The sequence below is a fragment of the Oryx dammah genome, unplaced genomic scaffold, assembly GCF_014754425.2.
Source record: "Oryx dammah isolate SB20612 unplaced genomic scaffold, SCBI_Odam_1.1 HiC_scaffold_1, whole genome shotgun sequence".
NCBI classification, from domain to species: Eukaryota; Metazoa; Chordata; class Mammalia; order Artiodactyla; family Bovidae; genus Oryx; species Oryx dammah.
This window is the reverse complement of record NW_024070185.1, coordinates 92904872-92924460: the sequence shown is the minus strand read 5'-3', so window position 1 is coordinate 92924460 and position 19589 is coordinate 92904872. Positions and strand designations below refer to the sequence as shown.

General features: G+C 44.2%; 1 protein-coding gene across 2 annotated transcripts in view; it reads left to right on the top strand.

The window, feature by feature from the left end:
* ABCA1 (ATP binding cassette subfamily A member 1) overlaps nucleotides 1–19589 on the top strand; it is a 132673-nt gene that overhangs the window by 70540 nt on the left and 42544 nt on the right. For both annotated transcript variants that reach the window (XM_040240976.1, XM_040240968.1), the window contains 8 exons: nucleotides 2404–2496; nucleotides 7085–7325; nucleotides 9208–9347; nucleotides 9684–9800; nucleotides 13722–13919; nucleotides 14691–14896; nucleotides 15689–15865; nucleotides 17405–17627. In XM_040240976.1, coding sequence (XP_040096910.1) covers nucleotides 2404–2496; nucleotides 7085–7325; nucleotides 9208–9347; nucleotides 9684–9800; nucleotides 13722–13919; nucleotides 14691–14896; nucleotides 15689–15865; nucleotides 17405–17627 — 1395 coding nt within the window. The remainder of the gene's footprint in view (nucleotides 1–2403; nucleotides 2497–7084; nucleotides 7326–9207; nucleotides 9348–9683; nucleotides 9801–13721; nucleotides 13920–14690; nucleotides 14897–15688; nucleotides 15866–17404; nucleotides 17628–19589) is intronic.

The window sequence follows — 19589 nt, the reverse complement described above, 5'->3', positions numbered from 1 at the left end:
TCCCCTCTTTCCTCAAAGGTAGCTGGTATCTTGAAGTTGCATATTTTTATCCAACTGTATATACTTTCACATTCAGTTAATAACAATATACTGTATTGGTTTGCATGCATTCACATTATATATGTGTGCATGTTGATCTGCAACTTGTCTTTTTCACCCAATGTTATGTTTTTGAGATTTATGTATGTTGATAAATGTGGCATCTGGTTAATTTTAACTGATGGCTTGGTATTCCATTTTTATTTTAAAATTTAAAAAAAAATCTATTCTTCTAGTATTTGGCTTGTTTTTTCACTTTGTTCATGGTGTCTTTGGTGCGTAGTTTTTACTTTCAGAAGTTTAATCCCTATTTTTGATTTGGACTTCTGTATTTTAAGAAGACCTTCCTTACCCCAATTTCGTAAATACATTTTCTCCTGTATATCTTTTAACTTTCATTTTTAGTTTTAGCTGTTCAATCTACCAAGAATTTAATTTCATGTAGTGGTGTGAGATGGAAAAATTACTCTCTTAGATGAGTAACTACTTGTCTCAGCAACACTGGTTGAATAGCCTGCTGCTGCTGCTAAGTCGCTTCAGTTGTGTCCAACTCTGTGTGACCCCATAGAGGGCAGCCCACCAGGCTTCCTCGTCCCTGGGATTCTCCAGGCAAGAACACTGGAGTGGGTTGCCATTTCCTTCTCCAATGCATGAAAGTGAAAAGTGAAAGTGAATTTGCTCAGTCGTGTCTGACTGTTCGCGATCCCATGGACTGCAGTCTACCAGGCTCCTCTGTCCATGGGATTTTCTAGGCAAGTGTACTGGAGTGGGGTGCCATCACCTTCTCTGGTTGAATAGCCTATCTTTCCTTATTAATTTGTAATATTAAATCTGATTTACATCAGTCTCCTCTCTGTATTTTATAGTATCCAAGCCCCCAAAAGTGAAAGGAAATAGTTTTTACCTCCTATGTCTCCCAATTAAGACCTCTCAGTTTGTAAGTTTTCCTTACCAAGGTCTCTGTGTAGGTTCAACTTTCAGTGTGGTAGCCTTTACGTATAATGTGAACTTGAAGAGAGAAAGGCAAAGCAAACAAAAAGCCCCCCACCTGGTTTTGCTCATGATTGCTTCGTGGAAGGAATGAACATTAACACAGCCTGTGAGCTGTGTCACAGAGACCTACTGGAGTGTGTCATTTAAAGGAAAGCCTGGGCCCATCAGAGGACTGGGAGTGTGGGAAGGCTCGTTTCTGGTGAGTGAGCTATTATAGGAGAGCTCACTAATCGTGCTGTGCAAAATTATCCATAGAACTTTTAGACAAATTTTAATCAGAAAGGAACATTTGGGGTTATGCTAGGATATTATGATGATCATGATGCTTGGTCTTCTGCATCTGCTGTTTCCCAGAGCTAATGATGAACTCCATGTCATACTTTCAGCCGTCTTTTGTGTTCTCTGCCATAGGATTTCACGGCAATCTCTGAGATAAGAGACAAGTATTAAAATAGTTCAGTTTTCTCTGGATATCCAAGGATCTGATATTGAGCAAAATGATGCTTATAGAACTGCCAAAGAAAGATGGGCTTTTCCCTGAGATTTTTTTTTTTTCCTATTGGATGAAAAAAAGTGATGAAACTGACCCTGCATCTTTTTTTCTTTGGAAGCCTGAAAACTTCAAAACCAATTTTGGCCTCAGAGTCTGTGCATCACTTTTCTTTTTCTTCTCTAGCTTAGATTTTCTGTCCTAACCTATCTTACCTTGGGCTTAAATTAATTTATTTTCTTATATTGGCTATGCAGCTAAGTGGCATATAATAGCAGTATGTCAATGAGTAAATATAGTTATTTGACTCAAACTAAACATAAAGCAGGTATTTTAAAATTATTTTAAATTAATTTTAATATATATGAAAACAATACATTTTAATATATTTAGAAGTAAGTGAATTTACAGTGTTAGAGACAGTGCTGACTTGAGTAGAATAAAAGAGAATTCCTTCTTCCCATGCTTTTGGCAGTTTTAAATGTTATCCTTTCTTCCTTTCTTGTGAACCATCACAAACTTGTTTCTCAAGGCCATTTCCATGTTGTCTTTCTAGCAAAACCATAGACAGAGTTGGGAATTTATGGTCAGCTTTACACTGGGCACATACACATCAGACACTTTTATCTATTGTGTAATCAACTAGTTTGAAATACATATTCCTACACCATTTAAAAGCATTCATCAAAAAATTAGTAATTCTTATCTGAGATGAATAACCTACAAACATAGAATAATTTTAGTGTCTTATTTTGGTTAAGAGTGGGTTTCTTGTGTTTCAAATTGAAGATTATGAATAGTTTTAATCAACTTGTTTATTTTTAAACAGAGATTTCAGTTTTACATCGAGTTTAGAAACAGTTATTTATTTCTCGTTGCAGACAAAACTAAACTCTACATCTCTCTTCCCGAGCGAGGAGCTGGCTAAAGCCACAAAAGCTTTGCTGGATAGTCTCGGGAATCTGGCCCAAGAGGTAAGTCATATCTTTTCAGTCCGAGGGGGCAGACCATCCATTATGACTTTTTTACACCCTGAACTTGATTCAGAGAGTCCATTTGATATGAATGTCATAAAAAATGTAAAATCAACTTTAGAAGCATCTGTGACCTTAAAATTACTTGGTTTGATCTCCTTACTTTAAAGATGAAGAAACCAAGACTCATGGATGTCTCAGGGTTAATTAGCTAGTATCTAAAGGCCTGATGTCTAGCCTAGGACTTTCTCCAATTGTTACTCTTGATCCCGAGTTAATGACTCATTAGTAGAGGAGATGATTCCTCCTTGTCCTCCATGTGCTGTGTTTGTCTTATAGCAAATTCTCCTTATTTCTTCTTCAGTAATAAAGCTGGACAGTCTTTTTACCAGAACATTTGTTTACTAACTGAAAGGGAGAAGCTGGTACCCCTAATTTGGATCTTTGCCTTGTGAACTTCTGGCCCCTTGAGTTCAACTTTGGGAATAGAGTCTCCTGATAGATGTTGAGTTTGCCTTTCAGGTCCACATGTTTTCAAGTGTATTAGAATTACCTAACTTCCTACTTAACAGAATCACCTTTGTCATAAGATCAGAGGGCCTGACTTACAAAATTAGCAGATAAGCACTTCTCTGCCTCCCAGTCAGCGTGTGCTTGCCTTTCTGACACCCAGCCTTGTTTCAGAATAGACTGGAAAAGAGGAACCAGTGGTTTGGAGCCCGTTGTGTAGAGAGCTGAGTCAGGGAGTGATGGTCAGAAACCGCACAGGCCTTAATGTATAAGACATTGGGAATAATTTGTGGCAAAATTTTCTCAGACTTGGTCCAGCCTTATTATGAACTACTTCTTTAACTCTTTTTTTTTTTTTTTTTGGTGTTTTTATGATTTTCCTCAAATATCAAAGCTCACTTTATGTCTTCTAAGAATAAATACTTAGAATACTTCGGCCACTTGATGTAAAGAGCTGACTCATTGGAAAAGACCCTGATGCTGGGAAAGATTGAGGGTAGCAGGAGAAGGAGGTGACAGAGGATGAGATGGTTGATGGTATCACTGACTCTATGGACATGAGTTTGAGCAAACTCAGGGAGATAGTGATGGACAGAAAAGCCTGGCATGCTGGAGTTCACGGGGTCACAAAGAGTTGGACATGACTTAGCAACTGAACAACAACAACAGCAAGAATCCAGTATTGCATGTTCACAAAGGAAATGCAGAATGTTTGGGAAGTGCAGAAAGCATCGAGGTTCAGCTCTGTCAACATGTTACCTAGCGTGTCACTTTCGATCCTGTTCTTTGTCAATCCTGCTGCTGTGTGTCTGACCAAAGAGGACTGGCTTTCCAGCTCCTTTCAGGAGGAGAAGCCTTCTTCCAGGCTGCCATCTGTTACTCTGGTTATGAATGCTGGTGACCTCTCTGTAGGTGGAGAAGTTGGCTCTCCTGGGGTTCTTCCAGGAGGCAGAATGAGAAGCAGAAACTGCCCTGCAAGTCCATTGCCATCTCTCTTGAGTCCTGTTAGCTGACGGTGACTTGCCCTGTGCTCTCTGCCAACCCTAGAAAAGGCAGAGCAGGGATCTAACATTTGAAGCTGCCTCTAAACTCAGTCTGGTTATAGCTGTTTCCTCTTACATCACTGGCCTGCCTTTTGTCTAGGGTTAAAAAATAATTGAAAGCATGTGATATTCTGTTGCTCACATGGTAGAAACTCTTCAGCTGAACAATATACATTTTTCTTGGCAGCTGCTTCCTTGTGTCCTGCTTATTCCCTGGCCCTAGGCAGCCAGGGCCACCCACTTCTTTCAGTGGAACACAAAGTCAAGTCACTTTTGCCACCACTCATTATCTAAGAGTTTCTCTGGGACAAATGGGAGAAGATAAATACATAAGTGCCCTTGTTGATCTGCTCAGTGTTTGGAAAGAAAGTTGGTTGTTTTGACTAAAACACAACCCTTGAAAGGAAAACGGAGGTAAGCTGCCATGTTTCTTGCAGCTTCCCCTGGTTTCCCTGTGTGATCCACACAACAAATGTGATGAGGCTGACTATGCCTGTTGCACAGAAAAGCTAGACAATTTGCCCACAGTCACCTAGTGGGTTAATTGGCAAGACTAGGATTTGAACCCAGGATGGTTGGCCTCTAAAGCCCACATTCTTGCAGCTTTAGCAGTTTTTTGTCTGAACCCTCATGGTAACTGGAATAGAGTTGGAAGGAGACTATTCAGAGAAGGAAACTAGACTGACAGGGCCAGGAGTTGTGAGGGAATGGGGACTTTGAGAGCCAGAGGGATGAAAGTGGGCATGAGCTTCACTTCTGGAAGGTGAGCCTGGGGAGGCAGGGTAAGGAGCAGTCTTTGGTTAGCTGTCCACACCTGCTAGGACCCTGGCACAGCTGGGTGCTAGGGACTCAGTGGTGAGCACACCAAGTTCTCTGTTGTTGTGGGACTGCAGTGGGGCAGGAGATAGAAATAAACCAGTCCGTGTATAATGGGACAGCAAGGATGCCTGCAGTGAAGGAAAACGAAGCTGGGTAAGGGGGGAGGGGGATGAGGTGGTATTTTAAAGGGGAGGGTGATCCATGAAGCCCTGTCTGGTCAGGTGCCATCTGAACATGGAGGAAATGGCACTGCAAGCAGGAGGAACTGTAGATCCAAATGCAGTGATGTAGGGCATGATTAAGAGATGTAAAGACCGGGGAGGAGGCCGGTGTGGCCAGAACAAAGAGAGCAGGTGAGAGGGGAGTCAGAGATGAGGTTAGAGCAGGAGGTGAGTGCCGTGCAGACCTGGAAAGCCTGGATTTACACTGAGCAAGATGGGAGTCCAGTGGAGGGTCTGGATCAGGGGTGTCTGGTGTGGCTGAGAGGATGAGAGTTGTTTACGATTCCAGTGTTAGGCTGAGAAGAGACTGTGATGGGGCAAGGGCCGGGGAAGGCCATGGCAGTGGATTGAGAAAGCCTCAGTAGTTCATTCACTCCATAGCTGATGATCAGATGCCACCATCCGTGGGGTGGAGCCTGAGTGGCTGCCTTCCCTGTGGTGGGAGGCACTTCATGGGGAGGCTTGGGGCAGGAGCTGAAGTTAGAGCCAGTAGGAGTCTGCCCCAAGGCAGGTTCTGGGAAGAGCCAAGAATTCGGAATAACTCAGTTGCTTACAGTGCTTCTATCCAAAGATGTGCTGACTTTATGTGGGAAGAGATTGGTCCTTTCGATCGGGGGATGGCAGGATGGTGGTGGCGAGAAAGAGAAGTGAGTGGCTTTTGTGCTGTCCTTCAAAATTCTCTAGGGCTGTTGCGCCCACCAGCAAAAGGAAAGATGGCCTGACTGCCTATCCCCCTCCCTGTCTGTGTACCTCAGAAGATAAAGTCAGGAAAAGCTGGCCACCTAATTGTGTGTTCTGGGTATCAAGGCCTCCCTCTCTGGAGGGAAGAATCTTTGTGACCTCTGACCACCCCTGGAGCACCTGGTTCCCCTTTGCAGGCTGAAGGCAGAGGCAGGGTCTGTGGCACCCAAGACCTTCTCACTCACAGGGATCACCGGGCTCTGTGAGACAGAAAACCGGGTCGTGGAGTCAGCCTAGACTGCCTCCAGAGCAAGAGTGGCATCCCGCAACCGCTCCCCTCTGCTTGCCGCACCTCAGCCTGGACATGCAGTGACAGGGCAAGGAATGGAAGGGTATATTAATGATTTATTGTGAAATGTGTGGAGATACAAAGTGCTCTGTGAATAGTTAATCATAAGAGCCACTGGGCCAAGAAGTCCACAGGGTGCTGGAGTACATTTGCGTGTGAGACAAAGCGCTGGTCACATGTAAGTCCCAGACTCAGCCCCCGGCTGCGTGGCGCCTCTGCCTCTTCCAGGCAGGGGCTGTTCTGTGCAAGGCCCTCTTGGAGAGCGGATATTGTGTGATGTTCTTCTCGCCACGCTCTGTTTTAGCTTCATCATCTTGATCAGAAGTGGGGCCCTCAGAGAAGTGACTTCCCGAAGGTTGTGAGCCAGTGAGGACGTGGCTGAGATTCAAAGTCAAGCTCCCATTGTGTGTTCCTTCCCAGTGCCTGGCACTTAGCTGAGACGAGGGTGGGGATTTCACACACACTGCCTTTTCTGCCAAGGGGCAGGAGGTACCTCAGTTTCCACACTGAAGTTTGAGGTGTTTTAGAAATGAGGCCCTGACCGAGGATGTGAGCGGTTCCTGATGTACGCATGTGAACACATGATTCTTCAAGGAAAGCATCCTCTTCTATAAACCCGATGATAATCTGAATGAGATAAAGCCCATCACCAGGGGCTCCACCAACTTTTAGGCTGTGCTTCCGTCTTTAATGTGTATGGCAATCACCTGGGCACCTGGTGACAAAGTGGATTTGAATCAGAATCTGCCTCTCAAACAGTCTCTCAGATGACACCAGTCCCTCTTCCACAGAGGGGTAGCATGGCTCTGGTGGTCCCATCACCAGGCTTCCGAGAGGCGACACCGGACAAGTTATGTTCTGGGATAAGGCTCTGTAGAGGTGAAGAACTAACCTGTTTCTTTGTCTTCTGTGTCGTCAACCTTCCCCACTCTTTCCTTTCTACTTCCGCCTGCTCCCTCCCCCAGCTGTTCAGCATGAGGAGCTGGAGTGACATGCGGCAGGAGGTGATGTTTCTGACCAACGTGAACAGCTCCAGCTCCTCCACCCAGATCTACCAGGCTGTGTCCCGCATCATCTGCGGGCATCCTGAGGGCGGGGGCCTGAAGATCAAGTCCCTGAACTGGTACGAGGACAACAACTACAAGGCCCTCTTTGGGGGCAACGGCACGGAGGACGACGCTGGCACCTTCTATGACAACTCTACATGTGAGTGTCTATGCAGCCAGGCCTTGGCACCACCTCCGTCCCAGACTCAGCCCTGTGGGGCCCCCTCTCTCGTGCTTACCCTCATCCTACATAGCAGCAGTGGGTACTTGTTTACATGTCTATTTGCCACCCAGACAGAGCTCCTAGAAGAGGGAATCTTCTCCTAATCAGCGAACTGTCCCCACTTGTGTGAAAGGGGCCTGGCACATCCCAGGCATACATTGTTTTTATCAAGTGAATGGATGATCGAATGTCACCATCTCCAATTTTCTGGGGTATGTCTGAAGGTGGTTCCCAGAGTGATCAAGGTTCTTCTCATTCTCCCCATCTCCCTTCCCTTTTCCCCCTGCTCTCCTTGAGATATGCTTTATAATAAAAACTTAACAATAACAACAATAATGAAAGATAGAATTTAGGGAACATTTCCTATGTCCTTTGCATTTTTTTTTTTAAAGTTAATTCATTTAACCCTTATGGTAAACCTGCAAGGAAGGTGTTTTTTTTTTTTTTTTTTTTTCTTTTTTGGCTTTCCGGGACCACAGCTGGTGGGATCTTAGTTCCCCAGCCAGGGATGGAACCTTGACCTCTGGCAGGGAATTCCTTGCAAGGAAGGTTTTATAGCCCCACATTTTGTAGGCTTGGAGAGGTTCAGTGACTTGGTCAAAGTCACACTGTTGCTAATCAGCAAGAACCCGGATTCAACCAGGTCTGCCTGGCTCCATGCTTTTTGTCCATAAACACATGACCTCCAGAATGCCTGTTCATGGTGGCATGTGTGCCATCAGACTCAGGCATTTGATCTGCTGTTTGTTTTTGGTTCTTAGCTACAAGGTGTCATTAGAGAACCTTGTTACACCATATCTGCTCCCCATGCTTGGGCAGTTTTGTGGTGATGTGTGTCCTATGCCTGTGGCAGCGAGGAGCCGGTGTTACAGCTGTAGACAATGGCATTGTTTTCCTTGAAAACATGATGCAAGTGAGCCTTTCTCCATTTCTAACCGCAGGTGTGTCTTTCAGACACTGAGTGAGGTGGCTTTTAGTGCATTACTGTAACATAAGAACCTTTTATTCTTCTCTGGAGTGAAGCACTCCAGCTGTGGCAGGTTGCTTTGTGAGCCTGAAGGGAAGGGCACTGTAGGCAGTTTTCTGAAATGCCATCCCCTCTGCTCCCTCTCTTTGTGAGTCAACCTGAGGGAGCCTTCATTTTCACAACAGCTACAACTGTGAGCAAGTCCTCTTTTTTGTTTTTGTTTTTAAATATTATCTTTGCAGCATGTAGAGGATACTTGGAATCTAAAAGAACCCAGAGTGAAATTTTTTAAAAATCTGGGAATCTTTCTGGGTAATCAGACCTTATTATCTATTATGACTTCATATTTTTCACTTGGGATATTCATTACATTTATTTCAGGTACTTGTTATGAGACTTAGAAATTTAAGGGAGATTTTTTATTTCTGCTTGAAAACTAAAGTCTGAAATTCAGCCCTCTGTTTCCAGTGGAAACAAAGTGTTGAAGGCTGGCGTTAAGTCATCTAGAGTGACAACTCTAGGCTTGTGCATAGTAAAAAGTATTTTTCTATATTGTCTCAGTTGTGACATCATCAGTGTTATAATAAACTTTGGTTATTTATCCAGCATTGTTCTAGGGGCTCCACCAGTATCATCTCAGTTAATCCTCTCCACGTCTTTGCTAAGTAGATGTCATTAACTTTAGTTTTACAGAGGAGTCAACTGAGGCACAAATCTGAAGTTGTTACATAACCATTAAGTGGCAGAGCTGAGATTTAAACCTATGACTGACCAGCTGGTTCTAAAGCTTTTGTTAGTTTCTACAAATATATGACCATACATACAAATATTTGCCTTTCATCCTTTTCACAGCTCCTTATTGCAATGATTTGATGAAGAATCTGGAGTCCAGTCCTCTTTCCCGCATCATATGGAAAGCTCTCAAGCCCCTGCTTGTTGGAAAGATCCTATATACACCTGATACTCCAGTCACAAGGCAGCTTATGACTGAGGTAAGCCACCTGGCCCCGAGAGGCCCTCAACAGACTCTTCCTAGAATTAAGAACTAAAATATAAAGGTGGCTTCAGATGGAGTATATTGAGTATACTTTTCTGGGATTTCCAAAGAATGAGGACCTCCAGTCTGACCTGGGCCCCAGCTGACTACTGAGGGCCAGCTCTCTAGTCTTGGGTGTTTGAATCCCTGCTGCAGGCAGGCACTTCTTGGGGATGGGAAGGACAGGAAAAGGGCTTCTGTGATGGAGTGTCTTTTCAGGGAGTAGCTGAGTTTCTCATGTCACTGCCCCTCTTTCATTTTTTGCTGCTCCTGGCTTCCTGGTTGACTCCAGGTGAATAAGACCTTCCAGGAACTGGCTGTGTTTCATGATCTAGAAGGCATGTGGCAAGAACTCAGCCCCAAGATCTGGACCTTTATGGAGAGCAGCTCAGAAATGGACCTTGTCCGGGTGAGTGTCCCTCTGATTACTGTGTGCCTGCTTGATGCTCTTTAGTTCCCAAGAAGTGACTGAGAGGAGAGTTATTTACATTGAACCCAGTACAGAGGGACTGAGCACAGCTCAAGCCCCAGGGCTGTCACTTGGCAGAGGTATAGGTGATGGTGCACAGATTACACCATCTCATGCACATCAGCATCAAGGCGTCTGATAGTCAAAATCAGAGTTCCAAGAAACTTAGGACTGGTATTTGGAGGAGGAGTTTGGTGATTACAAGACCTTAACTATTTTCTGGCTGTAGAGCCACAGCACCTTACTCAGCCCTACTGTGTCCTGGTAGGTCTTGGACAGAGGTGTGCGAGCAAAAGCCTGTTCTGCAGACTTATCACAGATACTTGCTCCCCAAGGCGCCGTGTGAGTGAGGAGCCGCTGTTACTACGTGGAGGGGAATTTCACTTAGTGCCTCAGAACCACTTGAAAAGGGATAAGTGCTCTGAAGACAATTGGATTCAGAAGCGGAGGAGTCTGAGCAAGAAAGAAATGTCTCCTTTGCTTGAGCCTGAGTGCCATTTAATCACATCATCCCGCCTTGGGCTGAGTCAGAGAATCATTAGACTATTTCCTGTCTCCATGGTGAGAGAGGCCTCTTCCTTTTGTTCCTGCTGCTATTAAGCACGAATGGATTTTGCCAGGTTTCTTGTCTTGACACGTCTTTGATCAGAAGGGCAGCTGGGTGTTACAGGTGGTATATCTACCCAGAGAGGTACTCTCACAGGCTGAGGACCCTTCTGAGATGCCCTAGGAGGGACCATACCCTGGGGGCCTTCCAGTGATGGGAAAGCTGAGTCATCTTTGTGGCACTGGCCCTGCAATTTAATTCTTAAATTGGGAGCCTTTAAAAACCAAGGGGCTTTAGTCAGGGAAGCATGAACAATAATTTGTATGGATCGAGTGAATAATTCCTGTCTAATAATAACAACAACAACTTATACCCATCAAGGACGGTCTCTGTTCAGCTCCAGTCTCTCCTCCAAAAGGGATTCATGTGGTTCAGCCACAAACAGTGTCATAGATCTTGGTGTGGTCTCAGGCATCTTCTTCTTGTCCTCTCCTTGGAATCTACATTCCTACTTCTTGGACTTCTCTCCTTCCAAGTCTCAGAGGGTGATGAGGGGCCATGTTGAAGGAACTCCATGACTTTTAGTTTGTAGGCAGATAGATGCTTCCCCTGCTTTTAAATAGGGAGTTTGAGTTGGATGCTCCAGCAGGTCACAGGCTGTCAGTTCTTGTGGGATGAGGCCCTTGTCAACATGGCGTGGCATTCACTGGGGATCCTGCTGGAGAACCCAGGATGTGAAATAGGAAATGTAGGAGCTGTGGCTGGGGAAAAAGGCGCAGTGTGTGGTTGAGAGGGCCTTGGGTGTCAAGCCAAGGACTTTACCTTAAGCTCTGACACACCGTTACCAAATCCATGGCAGGGTTTTTGGCAATGTATACATTACTCTGATTTGACAGGTGGGTTGAAGAGAGGAAAGATGGAAGGCAGAGACCAGGGCAGAGGCTACCCTGGTGGGGTAAAGCCTGGTGACTGATTGGTTGTGGAGGGGTGAAAGAGAGGGAAGTTTGGGGTAATTCTTAATTTCTAGCTGATGGATGGTAGGGATGTCCAACAAGTCAGTGGATACTAGGGCTTGGAGTGTAACTGGTTGGTTAGGCTGGAGACACCAGTTAGGGACTCATCAGCCTGTGGGTGGAAGTCGAAGGAGCTTCCTCCAACTGCTTTCTTTTCTTTACTAAGGAGTGTTTATTTCACTCCACAAGCTTGGGCTTCTCAGTCCTCTGCACCCCCTGAAGCCTCACATCGGGTACATGAGGCAGTGCCTGAGACTTCTGGTTCTGTTGGGGTAGCTCTTTCTTTTTTTCAACTTTATTGAGGTACAATTGACAAATTAAGAGTGCATGTATTTAACGTATACAACTTGGTGTTTTGATATATGTTTGCCCTGTGAAATGATCACCACACTGGAGCTAAGTAACATGTCCCTTCCTTCACCTAGTTACCTCTTAACAAGTGTCAAGTATACAGGATGGTATCATTAACTATGGTCACCATGCTATACATTAGATCCTCAGATCTAATGATGGGAACATCATACCCTTTGACCTCTGTGTTTTCCCAGCCCCTTGGCAACCACCCCTCTACTCTGTGATAGCTCTTATCTTCTGCTGTGTCTGGCTCTGTCTGCACCTGTTCTATCCAGAGGGACCCACAGATCTGGAGGCACTTTTTTGTTGGGTCATGAAACCCAGTGATACTCAATTGTTCTTTCTGAGCTGCTATTTGTTTCTTTCACCTTCAACCTCTGCTTCCTCCATGGACACTGCTCCTGATGGTGATCTTCATACCCTAGAATCATGTAGTCAGTAATCCCACTGGGCACATCTCTCAGGCCTTGCTGCTCTCCTTGGCTGTATTGCTCAGAAGCCACACTGGGTAGGGTAGACCTCACCTCAAATACCGCATGTCTTCACTCAGGTTTTATTTGTTCAGTTCAAGTCTCAAGTAAAATCATTTCAGAATCGCTAACCCATCCCCCTGTGCACCTTTGTGAGATACAATTTTGAATCTATTATGTCAATAAAAATACATATCCTAACTGATGACAGTATCATTTGTTATTCCCTATAGGAAAGCAATTTGGAATGAAAATTGTAAGAACCATAAAAAGTGTGCTATCCCATGCACTTCCATTCCACACACCCTCAGGGATGTATCCCATACAGAAATAATTTTAAAGAAAGAAGTCACCCTACGAAACAGAATGTTATTGCTATAATAATTGTTTTTTGTGAAAAATTAGAAATAGACTAAATGTTTCACAGCATGGGAATAGTTAATGAAATTATAGTTTATATACCCTATAAAAACTATTATGCTCCCATTAAAATAATAAATATGAAGCCACATGGGGAAAAGCTTATAATGTTAGTAGAAATGAGACTGATTTTAAGAATAGCAGAGTTTGGCCTTTAGAGATTCCATTTCAGTAGAGTCAAAGTTTCATCTGCCTTCTTGAAGGTATGACAGGAGTTGTGGCTGATTCTGTTTTCCATGAGCTGAGGTTGAAACAGACCCATTTTTCTGGCAGCATATCTTTGCAGGCCTCTGCCCCGGTCCTCTGCACCTGCTGGTTGAGCGCCTGATTGATTTCCCTGCTCTTCCATGTTGACCCATGTGGAGAGCCAGCCAGCTAAGGAAAAAGAAATGGAAGATAGGCCTCCTTTTCATCCTGACCCATGCATCCTGTAATTGGGAAAGATCAGGTTTCACTTGGTTTAACAGCAGCATTCTTTCCCTAAGCTAAACAGGTTTATCTTAATTCAGTCTAGAAATTAGAGTCTTTATGAGGAGTTATCAGCCTAGGTCTCAAAAGAAGAAGATGATATAATGCAAGGGGAAGGTGCAATAGAATTTGAGAGTCCATGTCTCATATCCTGACTTTGTTACTTATTAGTGTGACCTTATGGTTAGGGACTTAACTTCTATGAACCTGTTTTCTCATCTGTGAAATGGAAACTATTAGACATACCTTCCTTAAGATGTTGTATGAGGTGACGTGTTTAATCCAACAGTAATTATATAGAGTATAAATGTGATTATTGTTGTTACTGTAGTTAATAGCATTTATTGTTAAGCTATACTGGAAACTGGATTCAGACTGGACTGACATTGACTGGTCAACTCCATGCCTATTAGTGTATGATTCATCCTTGGTAAAAAGTTATTTTTTTCAGCCTCACCTGTAAAATGGAAACACTGTTACCTACCTCACAGTTTTAATAAGATAAAAAAATGACAATGTATGTGAAAGGGTTTTGTAAATCATATAGGGCTCATCAAGACTTAGTTGTACTTTGTCATTGGAATGGCAGACACTGTTGGACAGCAGAGTCAATGGTGACTTTTGGGAACAGCGACTGGAAGGCTTAGACTGGACGGCCAAAGATATCGTGGCATTTCTGGCCAAGCACCCAGAGGATGCGCAGTCCACCAACGGCTCCGTGTACACCTGGAGAGAAGCCTTCAATGAGACCAACCGGGCAATCCAGACCATCTCTCGTTTCATGGAGGTGAGGAACTGTTCCATGGACCATTTAGAAAAGGCTTTGGCTTCTTTCTCTGAGATGATGCAATACGATTCAGACTGGAGTAAAGTTTAGAAATTTTGTGTAGTCTTATTTACAGTAGCATCCCTCCAACCTAATACATGTTGTGTATGAAAAGTCACTTAAAAATACAGGTGGTGTATGAAAAAGCACTCAAAAAAATGTTAGTTGAATGAATGAGACAGACAGAAACAGACCTAACTTCTAGCTTTATTCTGTCTGACTCAAGAATATCTCTATCCATTGTCTTCTAGTTTTTCCTATGTTTTGATATCCAACTACCTAATGGCAACAAAGCATTCCCTTAAAAAAGCATTACTTATGAAACTTACATAAAATCTAATAGGACTGATTACGTTTAAAAAATTTGAGTCCTAAAAATGATGTGACTTAATAGGGACAAATGAAAGTTATTTTTGGTCTGTTTGATTAGTTGTTATGACTCAAAATTATGAAAAAAGCAGAAGAAAATGAGGCCTGATCATTGTTTAAATCCCTTTCCCTCCACAAAAATCAGGATGAGTAACTTATCTCTAAAATACATTCAACGTTTCTCTTAAATTGCTAAGGTGAAAACCCAAATAATCCATTTTCAATTGAATATTGGAGAATGATGTGAGAGGATGAAGATTAAAAAAGACCTACACTTCGCGCTTCTCTCAGCATAGACACTGCCTTGGGCACTGCTTGTTTTCCTGGCTGTCAGCATTCTTATGATGCCTGTTCTTCCTTCAGTGTGTCAACCTGAACAAGCTAGAACCAGTAGCAACAGAGGTTCTGCTCATCAACAAGTCCATGGAGCTCTTGGATGAGCGCAAGTTCTGGGCTGGGGTCGTGTTCACTGGAATTGCTCCCGGCAGCGTCGAGTTACCGCATCATGTTAAGTACAAGATCCGGATGGATATTGACAATGTGGAGAGGACGAATAAGATCAAGGACGGGTAAGTGGAATTGCATTGTACCAGCCAGTCTTAGAGAAGTCAAGAGCAGCTAATGTGACTGGAGATACTTTAATAATTTTGTAAAAATCTCAAACAAAGATAAATCAGTGGCATGATTTTGGTGTTACTGGCGCATTCATGGTGGAGACAGCTGTTTCGAAGGTCATAAAATATCCTTGTCTTTTCGTTTTGCATTTCCATTCAAGGGAATTAGTCCTAAGGAATTAAATCAACTGGAACAAAGAAAGAAGGAAAAAGACATTAGGTTCCCTGTGCTAATGCTGTCCATTTCTATAAAAGGGGCAAATAACCAAGATAAAAAATGATAAAGTGAATCTTGACACATCCACTTGTAGTAATGTTAGGAAGCAATGGCGGAGGGAAAAAAACCAAACCAACAAGTGGTTTGCTCATTCCGATTATATCTATTTAAAAAATGTACACATCACTGAGGGCTCCCCAGGTGGCGCTAGTGGTAAATAACTCACCTGCCAGTAGAGGAGACGTAAGAGACACAGGTTCAATCTCTGGGTTGGGAAGATCCCCTAGAGGAGGGCACGGCAACCCACTCCAGTATTCTTGCCTAGAGAATCTCATGGACAGAGGAGCCTGGTGGGTCCATAGCATCCCTAAGAGTCGGACAAGACAAGCAATTTAGTGTGCACGCACGTGTCACTGAGACCACAAAGTCCGATGCAGAAATAAAAACAGTGGCTCTGTAGGCTTGTGGGTGATTGAATTTTTTGTTGTGTGGTTCTAAGGAATGTTCAATCATCTGTGGCTTGATTTAAGGTACTGGGACCCTGGTCCTCGGGCTGACCCCTTTGAAGATATGCGGTATGTTTGGGGAGGCTTCGCTTACTTGCAGGACGTGGTGGAGCAGGCAATCATCAGGGTGCTGACAGGCACAGAGAAGAAAACTGGCGTGTACATGCAGCAGATGCCTTACCCCTGTTATGTTGATGACATGTAAGTTACCAGTAAGCTGCCACCTTTACTTAACTGGTTAGCACTGTCCCCAGGTGGGATGTGTACACACACACACACGTGCACACATACACACATGCCAAGAGAGGAAACAGAATGCTTTGGTTAAATTTATTTTATATGTGTGTTGATACTGGTCAAAGAATTGATGAAAACAAGACTATTGCTACTACAAAGCAGTTATTTTTGAAGTTGTGTGGAGATTTCAGGAAATAAGATGCCAGATGTAGGTAGTTGACAGTTTGAGGCATAGGCACACATGAACACACACCACACACCAGTAATCCTCACTCCTTTCTGGTCTACGGTTACTAGAACTTTTATTTTTCATACCCTATCCTTTTGGTCAAAATTGGCCCAATCTCCAAGTTTAAAATGTGTCATGACGAGCACATGCCATGTCCCCCAAATACAGAGGCATGGTGTTACGGACCTTGAAAAGCTAACTTCACATCAGTTTTTCTTCTTCTTCTCAGTAAGTGGTAAGCCACATTTTCAAACAATGCAAACAAAACTGAACAAGTCCATTTTATCTTAGACTTTTTAGGTAACCTTTTAGTGCTTAGTCACTGTGCTGGCAGGTGGGGACTGGGGCTCTATGGCTCATGATTTCTTGTGAGAGAGCAAGAATGGGGCAGAGGTGTAGTTATTGCAAGCATCTGAAGTATGTCATGTCTCTTCCAAATTCTGGAAACTCTTTCATTCTCTGTTGTGTGAGGGTGAGAGTGAGTGAGTGAGTGTGTATGTGTGTGTGTGTGTGTGTCTAGCAATCAGACTGCAGAAGTATCAGGGTTACTCTCCTTGTATCTCTCCCAGCTTCTTATTGAGCCACCCTTTTACTTGCAGGGTTCATTCTAGTTTTTCCAGGTCACCTGGATTTATCTTGTTTTTCACCTTCAGAAAGATTAGCCAGTATGGAAAATCTTTCCAAAGACGCCCCTAAGCAAAGCTTTACTCTAGAAAGGACATATTAAGATGGGGACACGCCTGTTGTCACATACCCTGTAAGTGCATAAGTGGTAAAGCTGAGACTTGAACCTTGAGTTTTAGAGTCTAGATTCTCTGTCTCTTTGACTTCACTGCATTTCGTTTTCTAGTTTGGAATCTGAAATCTGAAATGTTACTGACAGGAGCTGCCTGAGGTGTGTTTCTGCACCATCTGTCATAACAGTTGTGCAAGGCAAGCTGATAGTGAGATGACCTTGAAGGCACTGAACTTTCATGAGACAATGAGTTGGGTTTTTGGTTTTGTTGGCTTTGTTTTAGTACTTTAAAATCACATTTAGCTTAATGACCTCTGATAGTTATCTAGCTACTAAAGCAAGCCCTCAATGAACTTTGGCATCACTTTGTTAATAGTTTTTAATCACTGCGTTGCCTTGCTCATGAAGCATTCCTGTCAGGGTGCCAGGTCTGCCCATCTCAGGCTTGGTCCTGGTGATTTCTCTTGCATGCAGGCCCAGAGTTGTTGGCCCAGGAGCCTGGCTCACTCTTGCCTTTAACCCACCCCTACCCTTCCAGCTTCCTGCGGGTCATGAGCCGGTCCATGCCTCTCTTCATGACGCTGGCCTGGATCTACTCAGTGGCTGTGATCATCAAGGGAATTGTGTACGAGAAGGAGGCGCGGCTGAAGGAGACCATGCGCATCATGGGCCTGGACAATGGTATCCTCTGGTTCAGCTGGTTCATCAGCAGCCTCATCCCTCTGCTTGTGAGCGCCGGCCTACTGGTGGTCATCCTGAAAGTAAGGCTGCTTCACTGGCTCCTCCCTGTGCACCCCCCACCCCCCCGCCGGGCTACCGGGCAGAAGAAAAGCACAGATTGTTTGGGAGGGATAGGGTCAGAGGTGCAGTTCCTGCAATTCCTTCATTTTATAATTGGGAAAATTGATGAAACTTGGAGAGACCCTGAGAAGGGCAGCAACTTGCCCAGTGTCAACCCAGTTGGTTAGTAGCTAAGCTGGACTGAACCTAGGAGTCTCATGTCCTAGGTGAGCATGTGCTTAACCACACCATGCTATCTGTTTGGCAATGGCTTGTGACAGTATCTGAGAGTTACTCATTTTCCTAGGTGTATTTATTGGTTGATGATTCTGCCAGAATTTCTAAAAACCATAATCAGAAGGATAGATACTGTTGTAGGTTAAGATTTTTTGGAAGCAGAGGCTGAGATAGAGTTTGGTGTATGTTTATTTCTTAGGAATCTATATCTATACAAGGAACAGAGAGGATGCAGGATTGAGCACAGAGAGGAGTTAAACTGTGGCGCATGGCTAAGCCCCTGAGCACTCTGGCCATGGAGTTGAAATGTCCAGCCCTTTAGGTTACCCCAAGGCCTCCCTCTCTGACAATCCATTGTCCTAGGCCCCTCAATTAGTAACTGGAAAGATGTGCCCCGGGGCTGGGCAGCCTTCTGCAGCTGGGACAAACCCAGAGCAGTTGCCACCTGAGGCTGTCCACTGACAGCCAGTCCGCAAGGTTTCCATGAAGGGGACTCTGTACAGTGCAGTTCTGTGTCCACCCCTTACTTTAATAGACTCACGTGCAATTTTTTCTCAATTGTTTCATTAAAGAATACATCTTTTAAAAATAAATGTTTTTAAAAGCAGAGGGGTACCAAGGAAAAGGAACTACCAATTAATTGAAAAACTAGCTACTAATCATTACAAGTGAGCACGTACTGATTGCCAAACAGTATTTAAAACACATGCATATGCTGTCTTATGACGTCCTCACTAAGTAAACCATTTAACATACAAGGAAACGAGGCCAAGGAAGGTTAAGGACTTCACTGAGGTCACCCGGCAGTATGGCAGAGCTGTTCTTGCTGAAATCAAGCCCCCCTCACGCTTTGATATCTGAGTGCCAGGACTGAGCTCTGTGGCCGGGATGGGGGTCTTGTGGCTGGTGGGTGTGAGCTGCTCTGCCAATTGTGTGTTGGTAGGTCCTTGTGACGGAGAAGGCAATGGCACCCCACTCCAGTACTCTTGCCTGGAAAATCCCATGGACGGAGGAGCCTGGAAGGCTGCAGTCCATGGTGTCACTAAGAGTCGGACATGACTGAGGGACTTCACTTTCACTTTTCACTTTCATGCATTGGAGAAGGAAATGGCAACCCACTCCAGTGTTCTTGCCTGGAGAATCCCAGGGACGGGGCAGCCTGGTGGGCTGCCGTCTATGGGGTCACACAGAGTCAGATACGACTGAAGTGACTTAGCAGCAGCAGCAGCAGATCCTTGTGAAACAGAACCAACTGCTTGGGAGAAACTTGACAGGTCCACAGAGTTTGGATGGTTATGTGGCTCCAGAATCCATGGCATGTTCTCACAGGGGATGTTAAGATGGCCTGGCCATTTTCCTTGGCTTTCAGAGGGAGAGGCCACGTAGGATGCTATCTCCTGCAATTCTTTCTTGGTGCTCATAGTCCTTATAAAAGGTGATATTATTCTTGGAGAAACAATGAACAGAATTGTCTGTTGAGATGAACTTTTGTGAATATCAAGCCTGGACTTTGTTCTGTTTCTGATTCTACTGTTCTTTGGCTGTGTGGTCTTGGGCTGGTCATTTCCCTTCTGTAGACTTCATTTCACTCACCAGAAAAATGAACAGCACCGTTTCTCTGTATTGTCTTTTAAGATGACTAGGAATAAGCCCTGGCTGCTTCCCATGGATCATTGCTTATTGAGAGTCTTACTTGGTCTCCTTCT